This window comes from Triplophysa rosa, linkage group LG14, assembly GCF_024868665.1.
Source record: "Triplophysa rosa linkage group LG14, Trosa_1v2, whole genome shotgun sequence".
Classification (NCBI taxonomy): domain Eukaryota; kingdom Metazoa; phylum Chordata; class Actinopteri; order Cypriniformes; family Nemacheilidae; genus Triplophysa; species Triplophysa rosa.
Genome location: NC_079903.1, coordinates 18,240,759 through 18,266,428, shown reverse-complemented (window position 1 = coordinate 18,266,428; position 25,670 = coordinate 18,240,759). Strand labels below are relative to the sequence as shown.

The following is a 25,670-nucleotide window of genomic DNA, read 5'->3' as shown; positions in this document are numbered from 1 at the left end:
ATGTCCATTGTTGTAAAAAATATTTTAAACTCAGGATTTTAAACAAGACAGGCTTTTGCAGGTATAGAACATGATGTTGTTGTGCTGCTTGTGCAAGTTGTTTTGAGAAATGCACTTATTCGGCAAATTTTAAAGTGGATCTGAGAAATGTAAAAGCAATAAGATGAACTACATGTTGGCCTAGCTGTATAGACCTACAAAATGTTTTATGACGTATATAAAGACAGGTAGACAAAAATACATTGTCTTATGGTAGATGGTTTTATCTCCGATAAATTCAAGGTAATACAGCATGTCAATGGCCTGTTGCACGAATCAGTTGCAGGGTTAGTTTGCACTTGACAAAAGCCAACCCGGTTTAATCGGTTTTATGACACGGGTTTCCAACTTTTTCTCCAAACTGAGGTTTAACACTGAATTAACGGTTACACCACATATGCATGCATGTGAAAGGGAGAGCATGAGAAAGTAATTCTTTCATCAATAATTTTGTTTTGACTTCTAGGCTTTTAGTGAATAATCGTTGTGCATGCGTTGTAATATTTAAATTAGAGAAGTTTAACACTACAAGCACAACTACAAATTTTGTTTGCTTATCACATCATTAACACTTGAATTAAGGTCGAAGACTTTTGACCATTTCTACATAATGAGCTTTACCAAGTAAGCTACAGGAACTTAAAATTACTACATTATATTAATTATGGTCAAGCTGTGTAGAAACCTAATCAGTCATCATTTGTTTGTCAAGTCATCGGAAATAGTTCAGTTTCTGAGTGCTCAATGAACTTTCCATGGAAAAGGGTCTTGCACATGAGGAAAGACACTTCAGTTTTTGAAAAATGGTTTTCAAAAACCATTTAAGTGTTTTTTTCCTCAGTTTTACTGCTACTAAAGGAAGCCATTCTTAATTGTAATATGTACATTTTGTGCTTTGTGTGCACAAGTTAATGGCAAGCAGTGGGTTAATTAGAAACACAAAAGCACGTTAAGATCATACAGGTGTTTAATATTTGCAAAAAGAAAAACCAAGTAAAACAGTTTATGTTGATTTTACAAAACAATAAGCATTTTACAAATCTAGTCACGCACTTAACGCCGGATTCTACACATCAGGAAATTAAAAAACAACAAATAACATGACCCACCCCCTATTTACCTAGAGCAGAAGTACCCCTTTAAAGTTGATCTGTGGCCAAACTTCTCTCACAGGTCTCAAATGGAAGAGAAGCAGCCCCTGGATGAAATACGGGGCCATTTTTGCCATTTCCCATTACCCTTCTTTCCTCACAGTATATTCAACATTAACAGGAAATATTCCTCGATTCAGACCATATGCAGGATGCTCATGCACAGAAAGGTACGCAGACATAAATCCTTTCTAGTTACCCTCTTCCAATCTACACCCTGTCCCTCCCCCCTACAATAAGCAAAGGGCTGGAATGGCATCCACATAAAGTCTTCAGTAAGGACGGCCTCGTCTTTCTTCTCTGTGATCCCCTCTGAAATCACAAAAAGCAAAGATTTAAGGACAACTTATTTTTATGAAGTGACCAATTTGAAAATGACAACAAACGTTTACCTTCCACCCATTTTGTAACCACCACCACCTCCACGGTCTCCACCCCGAAAGCCACCTCCTCTGCCACCTCTATAGCCACCACGATCCCCACGGTCGCCACCATATCCGCCACGACCACCGCGGTCTGAAAACAAAGACAACATACAAAATGAGCAAAGGCTGTCATTACAACGAAACTAAACAAAACCAAAAAGCAACGTCGTCTTCAAAGTGGACAGAAAGGGCATCTATAAGTGATTGAACCACAATTCGAAGGCTTTACCTCCTCCTCCTCCTCCTCCTCCTCCTCCATAACCTTCACCTTCTGGTTTTGGCGTGCCGCACTTGTTGCATTCATATCTTCGGGCAAAGTTCATATTGCCACATGAGCTGAAGGAGTAAAAATAATTTATATTTTTTCAAACATCTTTAACAACTCTTAAACACTGTAGTTATTTGGACATGTTTGTCACCTGTTAGGACAAGGCCAATCTCCTCCTCGGACATCAAACGAGGGCCCACCTCCAAAGCCACCTCTGCCTCTAAATCCTTTAATGCAAAACACACATGCACAGTAAAACAATCTGCCAACCACAGTATCAAAACAAAAATGAAAAACTAACTATTCAAAACAGAAGGGGAAAAAGGGCAATATTAAATTTATAAAACACACCTCCACTTCCACCACCACTGCCGCCGCCGCCACCACCACCACCACCACCACCACGTCCTCGGCCACCTCCCCTCTGAGTGAACTCAGCCCGTCTGGTAGCAAACGACACCTTGAGGGGAGTTCCCTTAAACTCTTTCCCTGTAATCCAGGCAAACAAAAAACCTCAAAACAAAGTTATAAAACTTGTGGCAATCCAAAAAGACTGACTTTTTTACCATCAAACCAATCAATGGCAGCTTTGGCTGAAGGTGGATCATCAAATGACACCGTGGCTTCACCCTTCAGTCGACCAGTGGCTTTATCGGTGTACAGATTGATCATGGGTTGGCCAGTCTTTTTATTGACCTTTTAAAAAAAAATGTGATCAGACAAAAACGTGTCAAACAAGATTTGTCAAGTTTATAACCCTTGAGGTGGTCTTGCCTTTATGATTCCAATCTGTTTGAAGTAATCGCCCACTTCCTGAGGCGAGACCTCTTCACCAAGACCCTGGACAAAGATGGTATTATTGTCAGAGTTGTCCTGGTCACCATCTGTAATCAAACAATAAAAACATCATGTAAAGACACATGAACCGCTTTGAAAATTAGCAATTTTAACACGACACAAACAAAAAAAATCCTTATACACCGTAATATATGATTAGTTTTGTTAAACTATAAATTACAGCAATTCAAGTAAAAAGAACCTATGACATTTACGGCAAAATATAACCCAAAGAGGGTACACTTTTTAATACTTACCACCATCATCCTTGTGACCAAAGTCTCTGGGTCCTGAAAAACAGCAAGACACGAAAAAGAAAAACTATCTTGAGAAGTTCAGAAAGCAAGGGTAACTTCATAAAACCACAAACACACAATTTCTCTAAGCAAATCTACCAAGAAACTGCTACAAAGATTCGACCGTTACAGTGACTAAGTTATGTACAAATGCATCTCCAAAATTGCTGCACCAATTTCCAACGCCTGTCACCAGCACAAATTGTCTGAGTTTAGTCAAATAAATCCACCAAGTACTCTTCAGTTACATCATGTGCGCCCCTCCTTTGCCTTGTGCACAGTTGGCATCCAGAATGCAGGCGTTTAATTCAATTTCCTCATGCAAGGATACCGTTTTTATAAAAGTAAAACTGAGATGTTACTCTAGCCCACAACCGCATTCAGATAGAATAAGAGGTAAGGCTCCTTTGGATTTGACAGATAAAATGGTGGCTCTCAAGAGTTCTTTTGCCAGTTAATCTTTCTGTATCTCCCATCTGCTTCCCCCATTGAGACAGTTCTGATGCTCATCACTTACCACCGTAATTTTTGTAGCCACCACGGTCACCACCACTGCAGAGGAAAAAATTGAAGATATGATGGCTTTCCTTTGTTGAAACCTGGGAGCGCAAGGCTCCCTCTTTATCAGTATTCCTGCCATGGTTAACTACTGAGAAAATAGCTCCCATTGACAGATGGGTTAAACACGGGCCAATTTACTATAGTGAACATATCAAATTGAAACTGATGGGAAATTCGAGTGACATGGAGTTCATGCGCTTTCAAATTGGAAGCTAAAACGAATCATTTTCACTTTGATTTTTTCACTAAAACAAGTTGAGCGCGGAAAACTTCCAAGCTCTCTTTATTAGAGCTGCACGATTCTGGATCAATTGAGAATCACGATTCTTTTGTTTCAAATAGAGATCACGATTCTGAATGACAACTAAAAGTACTACATCATATACTAGAGGTTTTACTAATCGTTTAAAAAAAGTTTATTTAGGTAAGGTAATATTTAGGACTTTGCATTTGAACTAAAACTTAAGTAACCACTATAGTTTACCTATGGCAATTGTTGTAAAATATTTCTTACTATAGTAAATATAGGTTAACAGTGAAATGTGTAATGATTTTGAAGCAAAGTTCAACTTTATAAAAAGTATTAATGCATTGAAGTAACTATGATATATTTCTACAGTAAAAATTCTTAAGGTGACCCCTGCAACTAAAGGTCTTCGGAAAGATTTATCTATTTGCCTGACATCTACAGATTGCTTGAAGAGGTCTTTAAAGAAAGACACAACTGAAATATAACAGTATTATCACCTGTAAACAGGTTAAAATAACCTGAAAACATGAAATGCTGGGCAACTTGATGAAAAGCTCTAATAGCCAAAAGCTTCTTGTGTTTCTGTAAATTCAGCAGCTCCAGGCACGTGAACAAATGCGCCAATCTTATTGGTCGGCCAGTATTAAACGCGGCGCATCAAAAAAAAAAACGAGCAAGATGTGGTTTGTTTTTAATGACTCCTTTACATCTGGCATTTTGCGCGTCGGTGCACACTCACATTGGCACCCTTTGTTTAGTCACGTGGTGTTAAATGTCGGCGATAAAAACGTGCGATTATCATCCCCGTGTGTACAAGCCTTTTTTGTTTCAAACCTGTCTCGTTAAGATGTGAAGCATAATCAGAACAATGTAACAATCCTGAAAGACAATCACAAGAGAAGTTTTGTTGCTAGGCTGTATTTACTTTATGTTGGTTTGTTATTTGGCGAGAGATTAATTTGGGCAGACTGCACTTGTAAACGCGTGTCTCTCATGCATGCAAGCAACTCCCAGTACTTCTGTGATCATTTGACAAAGAAATAACGATAGAGTGTGGTAGAAAAGACTGTTTGTGGCGCCGTTTCATACCCAATGATGTAATTGCTTGCACCAACACAGATTAGAGCGTTATGATTTTAGTCGTAGGTGTAATAGACACAGGAGAATCGTTGACTTCAATTAACGAGATTGTGCGGATGTTTGAATCAAGAACGCGATCTTTAAACGATTAATCGTGCAGCTCTACTCTTTATTAATTCAAATTTGGTCAATTGTTGAATGCATCTAACTGTTGTGGCACGCGTGCAGATGAGCACACATTTTCTTCCTTTATGAGTGCTTATGAGCTCCAAAGGTCCAACTTTAATTTCACTCACTTTGATACCTGTAGTATAAAATGTAGACCATGTTAACACAAGAAACAACACTTAAGACACCGTTTAATGTGGAGTGACTGAGAATCGTTCCTTGCGCTGAACGTTTTCAATGTGAACACATTCTTCCAAGAAATACGAACACATTTTATTGAAACTATGGCGAAAGGGCAGCTTTACAAATTAGTTTAAATATTTCATGTCAAATCCCAAAGTGGGAAAAGAAAGCATTTTTTGGTTCACAATTTCAACTTAAGTTTTTAATCTTACTGTATATCCTTTAGCGCTGCCCTTTTTGACTTGCAAAGGCAAAAACCTAATGTAACAACTCTGTTGAGTGTGTAAATTGTCAGAGGGTCAGGTCAACTTACACAGGCTCTCCTACACATTGCTATAAGCAGCAAGTCTTCCATTCACTTCAGATGAATCCAACCAAAATTCAATAACAAATCTTTCATCCACATTGATGGCATTATATAAACATACACACATAAATTGTAACATCATAACCTGAACTATTATAACATATATATATATATATATATATATATATATATATAACATCTTAAAGTTGTAGTTTACATTAAAATAAGCCCTCATTAACTTTCCATAGTAGGAATAAAAATGACTATGGAAAGTCAATGGGGCTTATTTGTAAGCACAAACTCATTACAATATCAAGGCTTTGACTACATGTAATTCAACTGGGTGCGGTGTAATTTAATGCATACAACGGATGGCCGAAATCCATTCAAAGGCAACCCCTCTTGCAACTTATTACCTATACACATCTTTTAGACAAATAGTTAAATATTAAATTAATTAATTTATATTTAACTGTTGGTATAAATTAATATTTAACTGTTGGTATTAGGGATGCAACGATTATAGACTTTGTTGGTACGATTATAATTTGAGGAATAATCACGGTTGCACGATTATGACGATTGATATGCATACATTATATTCTACATTTTTACTGGCCCTGACCAAAATTGTATTTACCTGCCACAAAGTAATAAATAAATGTCTAGTTATTAGTTTGTTTTTTTAACCTATGCAATCTTAAATAAGCTCATAATACCATAAAACTATTAGCCTAACTAATAATAATAATAATAATATTATTATTAATAATAATAATAATAAGTCAATCAGTTAGTAATAAAATTAGAACAAATGATCAAATTATGAGCAATAGCACAAATAAATGTAATGAAGCAAATAAAATTAAGTGATTTTTAGGTGTTTCAGGTTGGCCTAACTGTGGTTATTAGGTACAGAAACTGAATAAAGGAGTCAAATGTAAAATAACACTTCATAGTCTTGACAGTATATTGAAATATAGATCAAACCATATTAAAGTTATTAAAGTTGATCAGTCAGGAGCAGTGAGTCGGTTTTGTCTTTGCTTTTGTTGTTTGATGAGCATTAAAACAGATATATATATTATGCTGCTGTCCCTTTAAGACAGGGGTGTCCAATGTCAGTCCTGGAGGCCCACTGTCCTGCAGAGTTTAGCTCCAACTTGGCGCAACACACCTGTTTGGAAGTTTCTAGGCTGCTTTGTGAGACCTTGATTAGTTGTTCAGGTGTGTTTGATTAGGGTTGAAGCTAAACTTTGCATGACATGTCCCTCCAGGACTGACTTTGGACACCCCTGATTTAAGAGCTAGCGCGCACGGATTACATGCTTTGCTTCCCCACTGTTTTTGTTTACAGCAAACTATAATGGATTTATCAACGTGATAAAGAGCCTATTCACTAAATAATAACAAAATAAGTTAAACTGGTTCAACTTGCATCAGGAGTAGACTTTGAATTTGAGCTTGCGCATACAGAATGTACGCATGCTGTTAGCCGTCCTCGAAGCGACGCTTCTCGTCCGGTGTGCTACTCCATTAACTTACATGCCGCTTTGTTTGTTTACATTGCACTGAAAGCCCAACTGTCACCGCTACAGCCTTGATTGTGAATGTACATGTAAGATTGGCTGTTTGTTTGGTCTCTCTGCCATAGTTAATCTAGTGCGTGTCGTGGCCTCCGTGTCTCTGATAAGCATTGTTCTTTAAGCTGGTGCATCGCTGGTGTAACTGATTTGATTTCGTGTAAATTGCAACGTTTCCGTTCCGTGCAACAGAAACATGCGGTGTAACAGAGCCTTTACGATTAATTAACAGTCACGTTTTTAAGCACGGTTAATAGTGAACCTCGGTAATCGCTGCATCCCTAGTTTGTATAAATGAATATTTAACTGTTGGTATAAATTAATTTATAGCAACAAAGGCCAGTTACATTTGATCTGTGAAATTAAACGGCACTGCTTCATGCATAATGTTACAGTCTCCTATGTAGTACCTTCCAGGGGATGACACACTTACCCCATACCGGAGGGTGGTCCTCCTCGGCCACCTCTTTCATAGCCTCCACGGTCATAACCACCACGATCATAACCCCCACGACCTCTGCCCCTGTACCCTTCAGACCGGTCAGAGCCACCGTCGTCACCAAACCTCCGGTTATCACCTAAAAGACAAACATTTATGACCTGAGGGAAGTTACAGACAGACAAAAAGCTCACTCCCGAACAGACTTAAGTATTACCATCGTTGCGTCGTCCGTATCCACCTTGGGACCCGCCATATGAGCTGCCGGACTGACCATACCCTCCCGCAGCACCAGTTCCTTCTGATTGCTGTCCATACGAGCGCGGTTGCCCATAAGACTTTTCAGCATATCTGCATTAGCAGAGCGAAGTTTATTAAACCCGACATAAAAGTACCGGGTTTAAAGGAGTTGTCATTAATTATCAAGTTAAATATTTTACCCAGACGAGGATTCCGAGCTTTGTTGTACAAAGCTGTCATAGCTGGGCTGCTGCTGCGCCTGCGGCTGCGGCTGTGCCTGCGCCTGCTGTTGCCCATAGCCAGCAGAGGAATATCCCTGGGATGACTGGCCATAACTGTCGGCTTTACAAAAACGACAATTACACATCATCCACCAACAACATAGAATTTGATCAGTTTTACAGACTACATACCAGCAGGCTGGCCGTAACCACCTAAGCCTTGTCCACCTAAGCTTTGTCCACCATAAGAGCCACCTCCATTACCCTGACCAAATCCCTGCTGGGGTAGAAAAAAATCATTCAGAAGCCAACCTTATGTAGAGCCTCACAAACTGCATTCAAAAATTGTTAACGTTAAGTGTTACCTGTCCACTTGGATAGCTTTGGGATCCACCATAAGAGCCATAGCTGTGCAAATAAAGAACTCACATGTTACTACATTCAAAAAGGCCAAGAGAGAGTAGCTTTATTTTGAGAAATATATCGGGTAAATGCATTGTGAATTAAGCACACAACAAGAGTTTAATGCACAGATTCATCGCTCACCTTTGTTGAGCTCCAGGCTGACCGTAGCCTGAATCTACGAGTCAAACACACACCGTTAGACAGGTAATATGTGTTAAGACCTCAGAAAGTAATCGCGCGATTAAAAAATAAGTTATACAACAAAAACTTAGCATATAATATTTTGTGAATGCTAACACCACGCCAAACTAACGTTAAAAGCCACCACATACTTAACGCCCAAATGCCATTCACAAGAAGCAAAACAATATAGCTGGAGCTATTTAACAAAACAGTGAAGTTAACGTTAGTTTTTCTAAACGCAACACGGCGTTTTTCAACACGAAAGTACACATTTCTTAACAACACACGCGCCATCCAGTTAGCTGCTAATGCTAACACGCGGCTATAGCTAGCCGGACTAAATAAAACTAGGTAACATAGCGAAAAGTCCTTTAAAGCGCTTCTTCACATTACATATCTCACCTGAAGCCATCTTTATGAATTAAATAAAAGCAAAACGGCGATCTGTTTCAAAAAATAAGAGATTAAAACCCCGGCGCGAACGAACCGCGCACTGCAGCTCTTATGAACTTTGACACCAGACCTGGCTTGTACCACCCTCTTACCGGAAATATGTTAATTAAAATCTTTGATTATTTTAAAACACGTGCGAAACGGTGTGTATTTATGATGCGAAACGTATTATAATACTTAGGACATAAACAATGTAAAATTATAAACACAAACACCCTTTATCGAAATTTATGTGGGCGAGTTTTTTAGAAAGTGGTACAATCTGAGCGCCTTTTTTGTCACGTGACTTCGACGTCACAATACGATTGCGATGACATTTTCCTTTATTTTTTATGGGTATACTTAATGCACATTTACTTACAGTAATGCAATAACTATTTTTTTCCAGAAAAAAGGTTACATTTCCTTCGGTGCTTTTTTCAACAGTTTTTCTTTTTTCTCTCTTTTTATGCTTAGAATAACAAAAAACAAACATGATACAACAGATACATCTTCCAGAGAGAGATGAGAAGCTGTTTTCTGGTAGGAGAACAAGGACTGCTGTGTGTTAGCAGCACAGTATGTTTTTGCCTGCAACAACAGAAGAGAAAACAGTGAATCTATCCTGATCTGATGTCTAGTTTGCTTTCGAATCGCTCTCGCGGTACTTTGATGTCATCGGCGTGTCGGATCTTCAGCCTAGTGGCTGAATCCGAAATGGCATACTTCCTTACTATATAGTAGGCAAAAAGCATTAGGCGAACGAATAGTATGTCCGAATCGTCAGTATAGAGCAGTGGTTCTCAAACTGGGGGCCCCAAGATGGATCCAGGGGGGCCACAGATTTTGTGGCATTTTATGAAATATAGAAATTTATCATAGATTTTATGCAATCAAACATCAGAAAAATGACACCACCAACCAAAAGAATTGAGGTTCCAGCATTGTATAACTGAATACGTTTTTGGTTTAATTAAAATTCTAAGTTTAAGATTATACGTCTTTATATGGGGGGCCGCAAAGCGATGCACTTAACACAAAGGGGCCTTACAACGAAAAAGTTTGAGAACCACTGGTATAGAGGGTATGGACGTGTCATCACTTTACCGTGTGAACACCACGTGAGCACGCCAGAGCGCTCCCCCGTGGGTGGCAAAACACTCTGACTAAACGAATGCTTACAATATCAGGAAACGCAATTCCGTGTAACATTTCAGCGTCCAGGAACACCTGATGCCTTTGTAAGTCATAGAGAAGTCGAGTCCAGCTGCTTGTAATTTCAACAAATAATTGCGTGTTTTAATCCCGGTTTCTTTGTTTCTCCTATTCTCCTCAGCCATTTGCTGAGTGTTTTGCCACCCAGGGGAGCGTGTCCCAGGGTGTATCCCGACATGTGCACGTGGGAAATTGACGACACGTCCATACCCTCTATTCACAAAACAGGTGTGTTAGACAACGATCACGTGCGTTTCGGGTTTATTATAACACCCTCAGTTCAACTAATGCTTATTAATGCATGTTTTTAAAACAGCTAAAACTCTGTTCGTACAAATATAATAAACATGTTGTTTTGTGTTACACAATAAAATAAAATAAAAATGAATACAGATCCGTTGGTAATTTAATAACATATGCTTATGTTTACCATGATTTTTAGGCACACAGTGTTAAGCAGCACATAACATTTGCAATATGAAGAGTTTATGGTTGCTACTTTTTAACTTAAACGTTTGTTTATTGGACAAATCCAGTATTCTAATCCACTTCAATCGCACTTTGAAAAGGAAACACGGTGCGAACGTCACTACGGCAAGCAGCAAGTGTCAGATTTGACTGCTCCTTTTTCAACTCCTCTCCTCCCTCTACTGCAAGCGGCTAATCTCGCCGATCGGTCTGAGCTCGAACACACCTAACAGTAGGCGAGAAATACCCTGGTGGTGGACTATTTCTCGCGAGATTTGGACGTGCGTATACTAATGTTGCGTCCGAATACACCTACTCAACTACTAGAAGAAAACAGTTCTAAAATCTAATCTAGAAAATCTAAAACAGATTTAGAAGTAGGCTACTCAGCGACGGATACTTTATGCTTAAATGTTTCTTTAACAGATACATGATAATTATTAACAGGATCGTTTTAATCAGGTGGTTTTAGCAGATACACTTTCAATTCAACTTTCTAATCACCTTTCATAAACGAATAATTACAAAACAAAACACAAAGAAGTCCTAAACCAATTAATTGCTAAAATTAAATTACTTATTTACCCAAACGAAAAATCAAGAGACGTGTAAAAATGGTGTAGTTTTATGGACAAGGAAAGAAAAGAACAGATGAGGAGAAAGTGAAATTTAAACAAGAGCCTGGTCGGATAACATTTAGTTAACGTCCATGTTAAAACATACTTAGCACATAAAAAACACCACATAAGAGATTTTCTCAGCTTGTTTTTAATACTACAATAGAATGCATATTGGGGCAATGTATCTACGTAATTAGACATCAACCAATAAGCAGAATAAAGAAAAAATAATAATTGCAGTTTACAGTCAAGCATGTTTCTGTTACAAAAAGACCATTCCATTGGCATCATTCTTCACAATGGGAAGTGTGGATGGGCCTGTTATTGCCTAAATTTAACTAAGAAAACGCATCGCAAAATCACAAAGCTTTTGTATTCCTTTTAATTGTTTACTTTTATCAAAAGCGTATAGCCCCACAAAGTAAAATTGAAAATACATGAAAATAAAAAGCTCTGAATGTGCTGTACTTGATTGAAGAAAATTGAAAGGTTTGTTTCATGTGTTGTTTACTTGTACAAAACCCATGTTACATTGTTAATGCAACCTGTCTCTCATAATTTAAGTTATAACTTAGCACATGGCTAATTTATGGCCCACACTCCAGTACAGTAGGTGGCTGATATGCACCTCAAACGTTGTTGCCAGCCACCCGCCATTGAAAAGGAACAGAAGAAGAATTACGTCACATGATCACGTCAATGGCGTACGACCGTCGATCGCATTTTATACTGTGTTCACACCAAACGCGAGCAATCGCTTCCACGATCTTTATTACTCGCGGGAAGTTCGTTATTTTCGCGTGAGTAACGCGAAAACTCTTCGCGCGAATTCATAGCTCGAGTTGAAAATTTTCAACTTGCGCGTAAGAGCGCTTCAAACGCGCCGCCCGATTAAGTTCGCGTCTATGCGCGTCTTTGCATCGACTTTGTATGTAATTTACTCGCGCCAAACGCTTAATTCGCGTTTGGTGAGAACACAGCATTAGGCAGCGTCCAAATACCCCCACGTGCGGTCTTTGCACTTGACTACTTTCATGACGTATTTCCTGTTTTTGGCCCTAGTGTTCTAGTGGGCGTGTTGTTTCCCTCAGCACTGGTGGACCACTGCACTGCATGAGCAGACCGGGGGAACCGGAACGCGAGGGGGTGTGTGGTGCGCTGCTCTTGGAGAAAATGTCCAGGGTCACTTTTTAGTCTTGCCCTCATAGACAGTACACAGTAGCATCTACTGTATGGTGTGTGTTTGCGGTTTCATAAAAAAATCATCATTTTATGAAGTCATAATGGCAGTTTAAAACACAACAGACGTCAGTTATGCCTTAATCGTATAACCGTTACATTTCGCGTGAATCCATAAGCGCTGTAATTTATGTCACTTTAACTGCGCGTAAGCAGCGCATCATAAATAGACTCTGTGCCAAAATGACCGCAGCACTGCTGCTTCCACGTGCAGTGTGAATGTTCTAACCTGTTCTAACAATACGTTTCCTTTTCTATGATTTCTGTTAGAGAAAAGCAGGCGCTGATAATGTTACACGTGCAGTGAACAACAGGGCTGCGTTCAGCCCCGACAAAACGTTTCAAAATGTTTTTTAAACGGAAACGGTGGTGCGGTTGAACACCCTGTTGTGATGACGCAAGAGTTGAAATATGGCAGCTGAGAAGGCCGTTCTTTGTGTTCTTTTTGAAGAATTTTTAGAGCCTGATGAAATCGTAATAAATACGTGTTTAATACTGCAAAATACATCTCTTCTAATATCTTCAAATGTTGCGTTTACCGAGCTGCAGCGGACACATTTAAACGACTTTACTTGGACCCATTGTGCGAGCTGTCTCTTTAATACCGCGTGGGTTATAGACATGTTGCTGCTGATTGGGCCGACATTCTTGACACGCCCACCAAACAAGAGAAAACGCATCTCAAACCCTGTTGCACACCGTAGCAAAACGTTGCGCACGGTTTGAGCTTGAATATGCCCCTGGTCTATCCTCTTCTCCATTGCTCATCTAACATACCTCTGAACATGGCGTACAAGGAACTAACCAATCAGAGAGCTTGTTACATTTCTCTCGCCATAGCTAATTTGCATTGTTTAACCTCGTTTTACCAATGCAAGTATGGAGGACCTAAAGTGTCAGGAAAATGCTAAATAGAGAGGCTAAAAGGAAATAAGCTAAATTACTATAAGCTAATCGAATAGCAAATCGGAAAAGGAAAGGCAGCGGGAAATGGAAATGCAAATGGTAAAAGAAATAGTCTTTTAAATGAATAATTAAAACTCGTATTCGTAGTTTAATTTGTTAATCCAATTATTTATTCCTCTTTTTAAATCGCATTTTCAAATACATTTTGAAATTCCACTATTTATAAAGGAATTCATTAATGCACTTTAAAATGATTTTGTACTTGCGTGTTTTATGTTTTTTTAAGTCCCTTTTTAATTTGAAGTATGTATCGATGGATTGATATTTAATTTATTAATTATTTTTATAATCACGCTTTTTATTGCCCATTAAAACAATAAATAATGATTTTTTATCATTTTATTTTTTAACTATCATTTCGCCTATTTATATTTGGATAAATAAATGAAGTTGTAAAATTTTTTATTAATGCCTATTTTATTGAAGAATTAGTTATTAAACAGTGAAATGCTTTATTACTTTACACACGACTCTTCCAGTCCTCCATGTGTTTTACTGCGAAATTATATGTAATATCTAATTATATAGTCAAGTCAGATTTATCTTTATAGCGCTTTATTTGTATTGTATCAAAGCAGCTGTACCCAAAAAACAAAAGAAAAACACATGTTAGCCAAACATAGATTAATAAAGCAATAAGCCCCAAGAAGCTGTGGGTTACAGTGCATTTTATAACAGCTAAGGGCATTGTGCTAAAACCCGTAGCTGTTATAAAATGCACTGTAACCCACTGCTTCGCGGGGCTTATTGCTTTTATAAAACGGTTATTCCATATGCTTAGCAAGGTTTCATAAAATAAAGTAAATAAAATGATATTTAGGCTATGTGGTGCGGTCAGCGGTTATAGGCCTATATTGAGGTATTTTATAACGGCTTAGAACTCCGTTCAGCCAATCAGAATCAAGGACCAGAACTGACCGTTTTATAAATAAAGATATAACCTTAAAAAATAGTAGTATAACATACACTGGAAAGCTTTCCGCAACATCTCGCGATACCCGAGCAAAAGTCTCATGATTCTTATCCAGAACATGATGCATGATGGGATACGCTTAGCCTTAATACCGCTCCGAAGCAGTATTCAAGATAGTGTGGGTATAGTGTGCGTTAAGCGCACTGCCCTTTGGCATTTTTAAGACGGCTCTCACTAAATCCTTGGTGTTTCGAGTCTGACGTTATCACGCAACAGTGGTTTTTTTTGGCGATTTTAACAATCATAGGTAGCTTAGATGGTTCGAGTAAGGTTAGGGTTAGGGTAAAGGTTTCGTAAGACTTGAAACACCAAGGATTTAGTCAAAACCAACAAGCCACGCCCACGGATCTGACTCGAAACACTTGCGCTCTTCCTTCCTGTCGTGTGCACGCGCTCTCAAGTGGCCAAGACCGCAAGTGGGGGTATTTGGACGCAGCCACACTACACCCATTCAGGCAAAACAGTACGTACTAGTGATGGGAAGTTCGGATCATTTTACTGACTCGGATCTTTGAGTCTCGTTCAGCAAAATGAACGAATCTTTTTTCGAGTCATATCGTTCATTTCGTTCATTATGCAAACGTTGATCACATTACAAACAAAACAATACAAAACTATAATGCTATAAGAAACAGAAAAGATTAATTCATTGTTTACCTGGGTCTTTAGTCTATGATTAGCTCACCACACCTCTTATCTGACAAGTCCTCGGGTTTGACTCCTTCGTTCATCACGTGACAGCGTCGTAAGCTAAACCAATGCAGTCAGAGCCGGAAAGAGAATTGATTAGTTCACCTCTCGAGTCTTCGGGTTTGAATCGTTCGTTCATCACGTGACAGCGTCGTAAGCTAAACCAATGCAGTCAGAGCCGGAAAGAGAATTGATTAGTTCACCTCTCGAGTCTTCGGGTTTGACTCCTTCGTTCATCACGTGACAGCGTCGTAAGATAAACCAATGAGGTCTGAGCCGGAAAGAGAATTGATTAGTTCACATCTCGAGTCTTAGGGTTTGAATCGTTCGTTCTTCTTGAATTCCAGTACAGGACCCATAGAATGTTGCGCAATGCGCATGCGCGGCTGAACGAATCACTCCCTACGACGACTCGTTCTTCTCGAGTCACATTAAAGATTCGTTCAAAATGAACGAATCGTTAAAGAACGACCCATCACTAGTACGTACCCATTTAGCCCTCGTAAACGAACTCAATGAGCTGCTACTTCTCGTTCGTGAACGACATGGAGGAGGTCTCTCGTTCAACAAGTACAGAAATGGGTTGTAGTATCTGACATACGAATCAGACATTTCGAGTCGTGAACGAGGAGCTGCTGACCAAATAAATTACAGAAAGCATGTCAATCGCTCAATACAGCAATCTCGTTCGCAACAACAACAGATTATGATACATTGTAGCGTAATGTACATTACAATTATACAAACACGTTATTTAAATGACTTGTACTACATACAAGACACTCATTTTCGCCACCCCCTGGCAGTGACGAAATGGTCACTGAACGAAACATTTTGGTTAACGAACTGGAAAAGGACGAATCACTGAAATGAATCAAAATTCCCATCACTAGGTCACATATGAGCAAAAAAATCGGATTTTGGTGGCAGTGTGAACATACATCCTCAGCAGCAGGACACCCCATAATAATTCCCAGATGTACCACAGTGTAAGTTCATATGTCATTTTATCCCCTTCTCAAATGGTAAGGCAAATGTTAAATGTGGGACAAAAAAGAAACGACAACTGTGATACATTTATTTTTTATTAATTAAAAAGACTAGTAGTAATGTATAAGAAACAAAAGTTGCATTTGATGGACAATTTTCAAAACAACAAAAGTCAAGAGCAACTATTAGAATATATAATTTTATCATCTTTCCCCAAGCAAGGCTTCTATGCAGGTTAACAAAAAGGCAAACTACACTGCAAATAAGGCACTACAGCGGGAACTTGACAAACCAGTTCCCCAGACCAGCATTCATTCCCTTGTCCTTCTCAGCCTACATTTCTACATACAGAAGACTCTCAAAGACTCAGCTGACCACTCAGTTGCCAGTGAACAGATGAGAAAGAATAGGGTAGACACTTGTGAGCAGCTCAAGGAAAAGAAAATAGGTTACATTCATCTTTAAAAACTAGGACACGCTAAACGTGTAATCCGCCTGTTGCATTATACGTTCTGCAGCCTTCAGATTTTAGGAATGACTAGTTTATACAACTTAAAAGACAACAATGGATATCTGTCCATTTCATAATACAAGCATGTTTTTTTCGCATGTTAACCATTTTTTCATCAAGTGCATAACCGAACAAGTCAAAGTCTCTTCACAAGTATAAAAAGGCAAAACAGTCCTACTTATAGAATAAAGTTGAGCTATAAGTTATGCCATTGAGAGAGTCAACAAAAAATGACCAAGAGTTTCTATGCATAATATGAAATGCTAATATAAAATGCTACATTCACCCACCTCCAAATGCATGAATCACACCACCATAATTAGAATTAAAATCACAGTTCCACAGGTAATAACCTACTCAATGTCTTTGCTTTATATTTCTGCTTTTTGGTTTTACAAATCCCCTAACATTCTGCATGGTTTCGCTTTAGAATGAGATGCTGTGGTGTCAACGTTTTCCTTAGACAAACGTGTCCGAGTGAACATATTTAACCCTATCCTTGTAAAAATCCTCAAATCAGGAATGTTTAGAAGAGGAATGTTGTTTCGCCATTTAACTCCAGACGTCCTGCGAGTAGCGTCCCTTAGTCATCAGTTTCTTGATGTAATCTACCGCTTGAGTGCGGCTCAAACTGCCCAGCTCCTCAGCGATCTCGTAAAAGGAGTTCTGCACGTCTCGCGCCATGTTACGAGCATCTCTGTGGGCACAAATGTTTGCAAGGTTAAAATAGTTTCAGAGGCACATTGGGCGATAAAACACCATGTCTCGAGTCTTAGGTTTACGCACCCGCAAACATAGATGTGTGCGTTGTCTGTGTGAACAAGCCTCCAAATAGCCTCCTTGTTGTTCTTCAAGAGATGCTGTACATATACCTGGGTGTAAAAACAACTAAACGTTAGTAATGCGACGCAATCATGTATGACTTGCAGGTGTGTTTATCTCAGCAATTTTGCGATGTTAAATTGAAAACGCTGACAGCATTAGTCTTAAGACTAGGAGAGAAACACCGCAAAAAGACAGATGAAAGTGTTATAATAGACAATTGAGACGGACATTTTTCAAATTTTCACAATTCAAATGAGTTCACGTGGTACCTTTTGTTCTTGATCTCTGGAGAAGGCTACATTGAGCTCAGTCAGAACTTCATTTTTTTCAAACTCCTCAAGTTCTTCCTGGTACAGGAAATCCTCTTTCTTATGACGACAGCCAAAGAACAACACAGTCTCTCCTACGTCCTTGGCTACAAATAAAACATGTTGAAAATGAAGATATTAGATGCTAAATGGTAAGTACCTAGTAAGGCTTTGCAGATACATTGGGATCAAGTTATCCATTTCCTCGATCTTTGAGTCTATGCCAGGCAGCCCATAAAACAGTAGACATCATCTCGATTTAAACCCTATAGCACCACCAACAGTGCAAAGTTTCATTTGTGTTTAGACTCATTAATTCTGACTTTCTAGACACTGATTCCTGGGATCAATTTGCATGACATTTTGTACACATCATCTAGAAACAAAACAAAAGCTAGAAGTTCATCCTAATAAATCATTCTTGCATCACGTAAATGCATTTGAAAGCAAGCACATCAAATCACACAAATTATTTTCAGGTTTTTTTACTTGACCACCATTTATAGGACAGGTATGTGTTGAAGTAAAATGATCACTTATCTCTAAACTACTGACAATGTGGTGCTTAATCTCAGCATCACGGAAATCAAATGCTTAGTTAGTTGTTTGACAGACCTGAGAGCTGATTATCGATGCAATATGGTACGGTATTAAACTAGACGAATAAGCTGTCTTCACTGGATCATTCTCACAAAACCATTGAAACATCATGGCAGTAATGGTTTTTAAAAACAATTCAGTAACGCAAAACAAGTAATATAAACAATCTTTACATTAAGCATGATTTGTTTGAAGTAACAGATTTTCAGTAACATTTAATTTTATGGTGCCCTTGTTACACGTTACATGTATTTACTATAGTATTTACTGCGTAACTAACCCGAAACCCTAATCCTAACCTCTCCTAAGTCTTCAAAGTATTGTTACTCAGTACTTAATGTAAAATTACATTGTTAAACGGACACCTTAAAAAGTGTAACCCAGATTTCTTTATAGTTCTGTCGCTACTATTCTCTTGTCGGACTGTGTACACAACAATATCAATTATCATTACCGTAACAGGCAGTTTTCCTAAAAAATGTTATAAATGTTCATGTAAACATAAAAATAGGTTACATTAAAGAGATATTTCACTATTGAATCAAAAATTTCCCATGTTTTACTCACCCTCAAGGCATCCTAAACGAATATGATTTTCTTCTGGAAGAACCATGCAGTCGTTGTTATAATCCCAAGTATCATTTTACGTCCAAGCGGTAGAATGGGAGTGGATCTTACTTGACTTATTGAAGGTCCAAAAAGTACATCCATGGATCAAAGAATGGCTCGACACGGCTCTGTGTGGTCTTAACAAAGGTCTTCTGACGCGAATCGATGCGTTTGTTTAAGAGAAATATCCATATTGACAGCGCTATTAAAGCAAGCATCAGTGCACGCGCAGCCCGAGGGATAACGGAAGCTAGACATTAACGTTAATAGCGCAGTCAACATGGATATTTCTCTTAAAAGGGTCATATTGCACGGCTAAAACGAATACTATGGTTTGTTTTAGATGTAATGCAATGTGTCTACATGATTTAAGGTTCAAAAACGCTGTATTTTCCACATACCGTGCATGTTTGTATCTCCTCTTTGCCCCGCCTCTCTAAACGTGCAGATTTTTACAAAGCTCATTGCTCTGAAAAGCGAGGTGTGCTATGATTGGCCAGTTAACCAGTGTGTAGTGATTGGTCGAATACTGCAAGCGTGTGATGGAAATGTGACGCCTCTTACCATATTTGGAACTTCAGGTTCTAAGCAATTGTACTGACAGGTACGCCCATCTTACTTGCGTATACATTTGGGCGGTCTTAGTCAAATCATACCACGAACTGACGTAGATTTGTGGGGGTGTGGTTACACGAGGCGTTTCAGGCAGGTCTGGGTGAGCATTCGCTTTTAGATAGAATGCATCTTTTGTTCCGACACTTTAATTTACGCAATTTTACGTGTCTAATACATGCATGGGCAACTTATAACACACCAAAGACACAGACAAACACGTACTCGCGCCATATGACCCCTTTAAACAATTCGCATCGATTCGCGTCAGAAGACCTTTGTTAAAACCACAGAGCCGTGTCGAGCCGGTCTTTGATCCATGGATGTACTTTTTGGACCTTCAATAAGTCAACTACCATCCACTACCATTCTACCGCTTGGAAGTAAAATGATACTTGGGATTATAACAATGACTGCATTGTTCTTCCAGAAGAAAATCATATTCATTTAGGATGCCTTGAGGGTGAGTAAAACATGGGAAAATTGAGAATTTTGCCTGAAATATCGCTTTAATAATATTCCATAAAAATATAGGTATATACACATTAATGATGTATGATGAATAAAAACTTGCTTAGGCATCATGGCAGTGGCAGTGGTATTGACATTTTTAAGGACTTATGACAGATTTTAAAGGACATATTTTGAAATAAAAAAATGTGTTTTACTTTTCAATGCTTTTATACATGTCAGACCTTTTTTAATGCTTCAAAGGGAAATTTGATGATTTAAAAAAATCATGTTTGACATCTTGGAATGAAACCAAGTTTTTGGGAGAATCACACAACTAAAAATAAGATTTTGTTTTTAAGAATTTTAAGAATCCTGTAATACAAGTTTGTGAAAAACCACAATAACATTGATCAGCTCTTAACTTAAAAGTATTACAGAAACTTTCTGTCTGAAGTTTTGAGGCACTTGGCATTCTTTGAATATAATTAAATTTGATACAGAGCCGGTGTGTTCCAAACATTATACATCTGTGAGAGTCTAGTCTAATATTAAATGATTCATATTTTTGGAGTTTTGGTGTGCCGACTTTGAATATATTGTTTGCTTGGAAAGTTCTCTTAGTCAAGCACCAAAATTTAACTGATGTGCATGCTTTTTTGTTTTGTTATTATATGGAATTTGATACACGCACCAGTTTTGAGTAAAAGCTTAAGTAGTGATGACATGAGGAATCAAATTTTTTTCTGACATATGGTCAGAGGTCTTGGTATCGTTAATACATTCTGCGAGCTTAAAACACCCTTCTCATCAATAAAACATTTATGTGTAATTAAGTACTCCAAAAACAGATATCTCGATATAGAGTGCTGCAGGGATGCTGTGTTTTTGTATGCAAAGTCAAATGGGTTTTTTGAATGGCTTTTTGGTTAAATGCCTGAAATACAGCCTTGGACTTATTCTATGGCACCAGTAATAACCTGCTCATGTTTTTTTAAAGCTCGCTAACAATTTGCTAAAGACTACAGACATTGTCGGGGACTTTAAACGTCATCACATAAAAATCTCTCACGAATAATGCAACATGGGCACAAATCTGAAAAAAAATGTGGATGGGCCTGGGGATTCATTCACTTATCAGGGACAGGGACCTTGTTTAATCAAGTTTAAAAGATTTGTTGGAGGCTTGGTGGTGGTGACGTTAATATCGAGCGACTGTAGTGTAGTCTGTTAATAGCCTCATGTTAGCTTTTTAGTAGTGGTGCAACGGGTCACAAAACTCGCGGTTCGGATCATTTTAAGGATTTTGGGTCACGGATCGGATCTTTTACTCTATGATGAATAAACGTATATTTCATCATCCGCGTGTCACACGGTGCTTTACGCAGCAGTTTAAGTTAAGATATACGCGGGAATGCGCTTGTACTCGTCCAGATAGAGAGACAGAGTGTGCGCGCTAATCTGATTACTAAAATGTACAGTTAATCCGTGGGTCACATGTGTTCCGAACTGTAGCGCGCGATCCGTTTCACCACAAATTTTTACTTCTGCCCATTGTATTTAGGCTTCAAAATAATAAATGTGTGAAATTGTAAAGATTATCTTTATAGACAAAATATTTATAAACCTTTATTAATCACAGACCTTATTTTTTTGCTATCTTCCATAAACCAATTGGGAAAATTCATAGGCTTTTGGTTGAGGGAACCATTGTGGCACTAACATCCGGGTACATCATCCCTGTGGCACTCTATTGGTGGATTTGTCACAACACACGGCCAAAATCATTTGCATATGACCTGCCCTACACCAAGAAAGCTACATCAACTTTTACATCATTGCATCGTCATTATATTTCACCATTGACTGTTTTGAGAACCAGTTGCAATACAATACTGGCTTTGCCCAAAAACATTAACTACGGGCTGTAAGTGCACTACTTAGGGTGCAAACTTTGACACACTAAATTTTCTTTTACATTTAGCAGACGCTTACCGTATATGCATTACGATTTAAAAACGAGACACTTACATTTTGCCCATAAGCTAACAGCAAATGTAGTCTACAAAGCCAGGTATACAAGTAGTAGAAGAGCCGGAGCAAGTTTATGATGAAGAATGTAGAGTTTTTAGTTTGAACTAAAGTTAGGAGTTAGTGGTAAGTCAGGTGAGCACATAACAGGTGTGTTTTCAATTGTTTCTTGAAGGTTGTTATGGACTCCACAACTCAGGTGGAGGCTGGCACCTCATTTCACCAGAGGTTAAGTAAAGGATTTATGGAAGTGATTTGGTGAAACATTGTGGAGAACAGTGCAAGTGATCACTAGCCCTTTATTAATATGTTCCCATAGTGGAGAAAACTAACCGTGACTGTTTGATTCTCTCACACAATGTGTTAAATAAGATCATTTGAGTAGCTTTATGTACAAGGTAAACCCACAGCGCTTATCCAGCACATCTCTCTATCAGCATCAGCATGAAGGCTTTCTTAATCTTGCATAACTCTTACCTTGTTCTTTGAGCCACGCACGCTCCTGAATGAAGCCCATGAAGGGTGCGATACCCGTCCCAGGTCCAATCATAATGACTGGGTTTGTGGACTTGAATGGGAGGCGGAACTGAGATTTACGGATGTACATGGGCACCGTAGCCTTGTGTCCATTGTCGGTCTGCATTTTATTTTTCAGCCAGTTGGTGGCGACCCCTTTGTTGACACGGCCTGTCTTGGTCTCATACTCGACCACTACAGCACAAATGTGGATACTGTTGGGATGAACCTGTCACATAAGGAAACCCCTTTACTACATGCACAATACACCATACAATAACAATTGTCCAGTTCATTTAAAGGGGCACTGCACCCAAAAATGAAAATTCTGTCATCATTTTTTCAACTTCGAGTTGTTCCGAATCTGTATAAATTTCTTTGTTTACATCCCGGAGATAAACAAAGGTCCTACGGTTGCGGAACCACTTAATTAATGACAGAACTTTAAGATAATTATTGTTCATTAAAAAAATATTGTTATAACATTGTTAAGGTGAATCCTTTTGGCCACGATAACTGAAGTGAAAATCAAGTAAAAAGAAACTGACCTTGGAAGAAGATGCAATGGAGTAGTAGCGGGCCTGGAGTCGTGGCAGAAGCTCACAGAGGTGATCGATGGGTGGTCGTAGAGACGGTAAATCCTCTAGAACAGCCAAAATATTCCTACATGAGTCCAGCACCCAGCTCTGGTACAGTGCCTGAAAGATGACAATTTCATGACAAATGCTGCTACTCATCTTATCTGATCTTTTTTATATAAAAAATAAAACGTTTTAAAATTCTAAAATGGTGCATTGCCACCATGCTAAGGTGATGCAGATAGTTACCAGGCAGTTGCTATGGGTTTGCCGGAACATTTAAGGGCTGATTGCTGTCCCTAGTGGCATTACATTTACATTACATAAATTCATTTCAATCAACACTTTTAACCAAAGCGACTTACAAGTAGGACATCAAAACATTTTGTCAACCATACAGAAGTCTCTATGTCATTCATAGTCTTGATGATTTTGGGTCTAAGACTATGGATATGCCATGTACCCCCCTTCAGTGCTTTGAGAGGCCATTTACACGAGACGGACAGAAAACTTTATGCGTTTTGGCTGCTAATTCACACGAAAACTGCGTTTTTGAGGACTAAAAATGCAAACTTTTGAAAACGGGTCTCAAAAGTGCAAGTTTTTGGAAACCCTGAAGGCGGCGTTTTCCAAAAATGATGACATCATACCCATGCGTTTGGCAGCCTCCATGCTGCTTGGTTGTGCTGCGTGACATACTTACTATCATTTCTCCAGCAAAAAGTAGATTTACTGCACCACTACGACCAGCAGAGACATAGTATTTATATACACAAACTATAAACATACATATACGCTGACAAAGTGTGTTAAAAGCGCTTTTAGATTAAAACAGGGTATGCGTATGTGCGCAGGCACGTACATAATGTTTCTTTATAGCGCAACAGCGCCATCCACTGGCCTGGCATGCATAATTATTAATAATAATTTTTCTTTCCCAGATCCATGTAAATGCAGATCGTTGTGATAACGCGGTCATGTGTCCATGAAACTTTTCATCGTGTAAATATACTCCAAGTCTTAAGTCTTTATGGGATGGTTTCCCATACAGGGCTTAAGACTAGTTCTAGACTAAAATAAATGTTATTGCTGTCTAAACTGAACACATGCTTACTGACATATGTTAAAATATGTAGATCAATGCCATGTTTTGTCTCAAAATGGGCTCAAGTGTTGTTTTTTTGGAAGGAATATTTGTAAAAACGTCTTAAATGTCCTAATTTAACTAAGGCGTAGTCCTGGTTTAATCTAATCCCTGTCCGGGAAACCGTCGCTAAGTGTTCAGGTGAGTTTTGTAAAATTGCACAAACCTTTAACCCCTAGTATGATTAAAAAGATTAAAAAACACAACTAAATATTGACATTTTGTCCTTACATGAGCTACGAATGCCCACAAAAAGGTTTTTTAGTGATAGTGATGCTTACTTTGCCTTCAGGTGAGGAAGAGGCCATCTTCCGCATACTCTCCTGTTCCTTGGGTTCAGAGGCATATTGAGCCAGTTCGTACAGCACATTTGTGCGTGGAGAGTTTGTGATGTCCAGATAGTGAGTCAACGCAGTGCGATATGTGGTGGGACATGGGAACGGATGTTTCTTATTTGATTCCTCTGAAAGAAAATATACACACAGCTTCAGAAATGTTGGCAATTGGTCTAACATAAATGAGTCATTACACTCTCAGGGTCACTGGCATACCGTCAAGGTTGTTGAGAGAGATAATAGTATCAAGGTCCACACCAAGGATATCCCCAATCTTGTTCACTATGGCTGTGTCATTTGTGGGATAAACAGCAACATGGTCTCCGGATTCATATCTGCAGTAACAGTTTTCTTTAAGTTAGCTACTGTAGGTAACTAAGACTAGGTAACAAATGCTGCCACTGACATTACATTAACATATAAAAAAAGCATATCCAGTCTAAGGGTAGGCAATATTTTTCTACCTTTTGGTGATATTGAGAATTTCTTATGGCTTAGTTATGTCTTCCCCCCAAAACGACTTAAATGGTGACAGCTGTCATGGTTTCTTTCAAACAACCAATTTTTTAAATTACTAGATACAATAGAATATACAGACGTGCTCAAATTTGTTGGTACCCCCAAAAAACGAAGGCGGCACAATTTTCTCTGAAATAACTTGAAACTGACAAAAGTAATTGGCATCCACCATTGTTTATTCCATATTTAATAGAAATCAGACTTTGCTTTTGATTTTTTATTCAACATAATATTGTAAATAATAAAACAAAGGAAAATGTCATGAACAAAAATGATGGGACCCCTAACCTAATATTTTGTTGCACAACCTTTAGAGGCAATCACTGCAAGCAAACGTTTTCTGTAGCTCTCAATGAGACGTCTGCACCTGTTAACATATGGTTTGGCCCACTCTTCCTAAGCA

General features: G+C 38.6%; 2 protein-coding genes across 6 annotated transcripts in view; both read right to left on the bottom strand.

Moving 5' to 3' along the window:
* Positions 1–988: 988 nt before the first annotated feature.
* Positions 989–9,172, bottom strand: taf15 (TAF15 RNA polymerase II, TATA box binding protein (TBP)-associated factor). Of its 4 annotated transcripts, none has more exons than XM_057351965.1 (16): positions 9,039–9,172; positions 8,595–8,628; positions 8,414–8,456; positions 8,241–8,328; positions 8,028–8,169; positions 7,805–7,938; positions 7,582–7,726; positions 3,534–3,568; positions 2,978–3,010; positions 2,658–2,767; positions 2,450–2,579; positions 2,235–2,372; positions 2,035–2,110; positions 1,845–1,951; positions 1,583–1,706; positions 989–1,502 (listed from the first exon to the last, which is right to left on the bottom strand). In XM_057351965.1, the coding sequence occupies exons 1-16, from the start codon at positions 9,046–9,048 to the stop codon at positions 1,463–1,465; spliced, it is 1,389 nt and encodes a 462-aa protein (XP_057207948.1). In that variant the 5' UTR covers positions 9,049–9,172; the 3' UTR covers positions 989–1,462. The 4 variants fall into 4 exon arrangements, with proteins under 4 accessions (XP_057207948.1, XP_057207950.1, XP_057207949.1 ...); XM_057351967.1 differs by having other exon boundaries at positions 1,583–1,708; positions 1,853–1,951; XM_057351966.1 differs by having other exon boundaries at positions 1,583–1,708; positions 1,844–1,951; positions 8,241–8,325.
* A 7,140-nt stretch (positions 9,173–16,312) lies between these two features.
* Positions 16,313–25,670, bottom strand: part of porb (P450 (cytochrome) oxidoreductase b) — a 29,261-nt gene continuing 19,903 nt past the window's right edge. For both annotated transcript variants that reach the window (XM_057351959.1, XM_057351960.1), the window contains 7 exons: positions 24,965–25,083; positions 24,695–24,876; positions 23,240–23,389; positions 22,653–22,920; positions 17,835–17,980; positions 17,527–17,612; positions 16,313–17,437 (listed from right to left, as the gene is read on the bottom strand). In XM_057351959.1, coding sequence (XP_057207942.1) covers positions 17,293–17,437; positions 17,527–17,612; positions 17,835–17,980; positions 22,653–22,920; positions 23,240–23,389; positions 24,695–24,876; positions 24,965–25,083 — 1,096 coding nt within the window. In that variant the 3' untranslated portion in view covers positions 16,313–17,292. The remainder of the gene's footprint in view (positions 17,438–17,526; positions 17,613–17,834; positions 17,981–22,652; positions 22,921–23,239; positions 23,390–24,694; positions 24,877–24,964; positions 25,084–25,670) is intronic.

Excerpts from the sequence above, each read along its gene's own strand:
- taf15 (XM_057351965.1), bottom strand. Across the intron at positions 8,170-8,240 it reads TGGTTACGGCCAGCCTGCTG|CCGACAGTTATGGCCAGTCA; the intron begins GTATGTAGTCTG and ends GTTTTTGTAAAG. Across the intron at positions 1,952-2,034 it reads GATTGGCCTTGTCCTAACAG|CTCATGTGGCAATATGAACT; the intron begins GTGACAAACATG and ends TTACTCCTTCAG.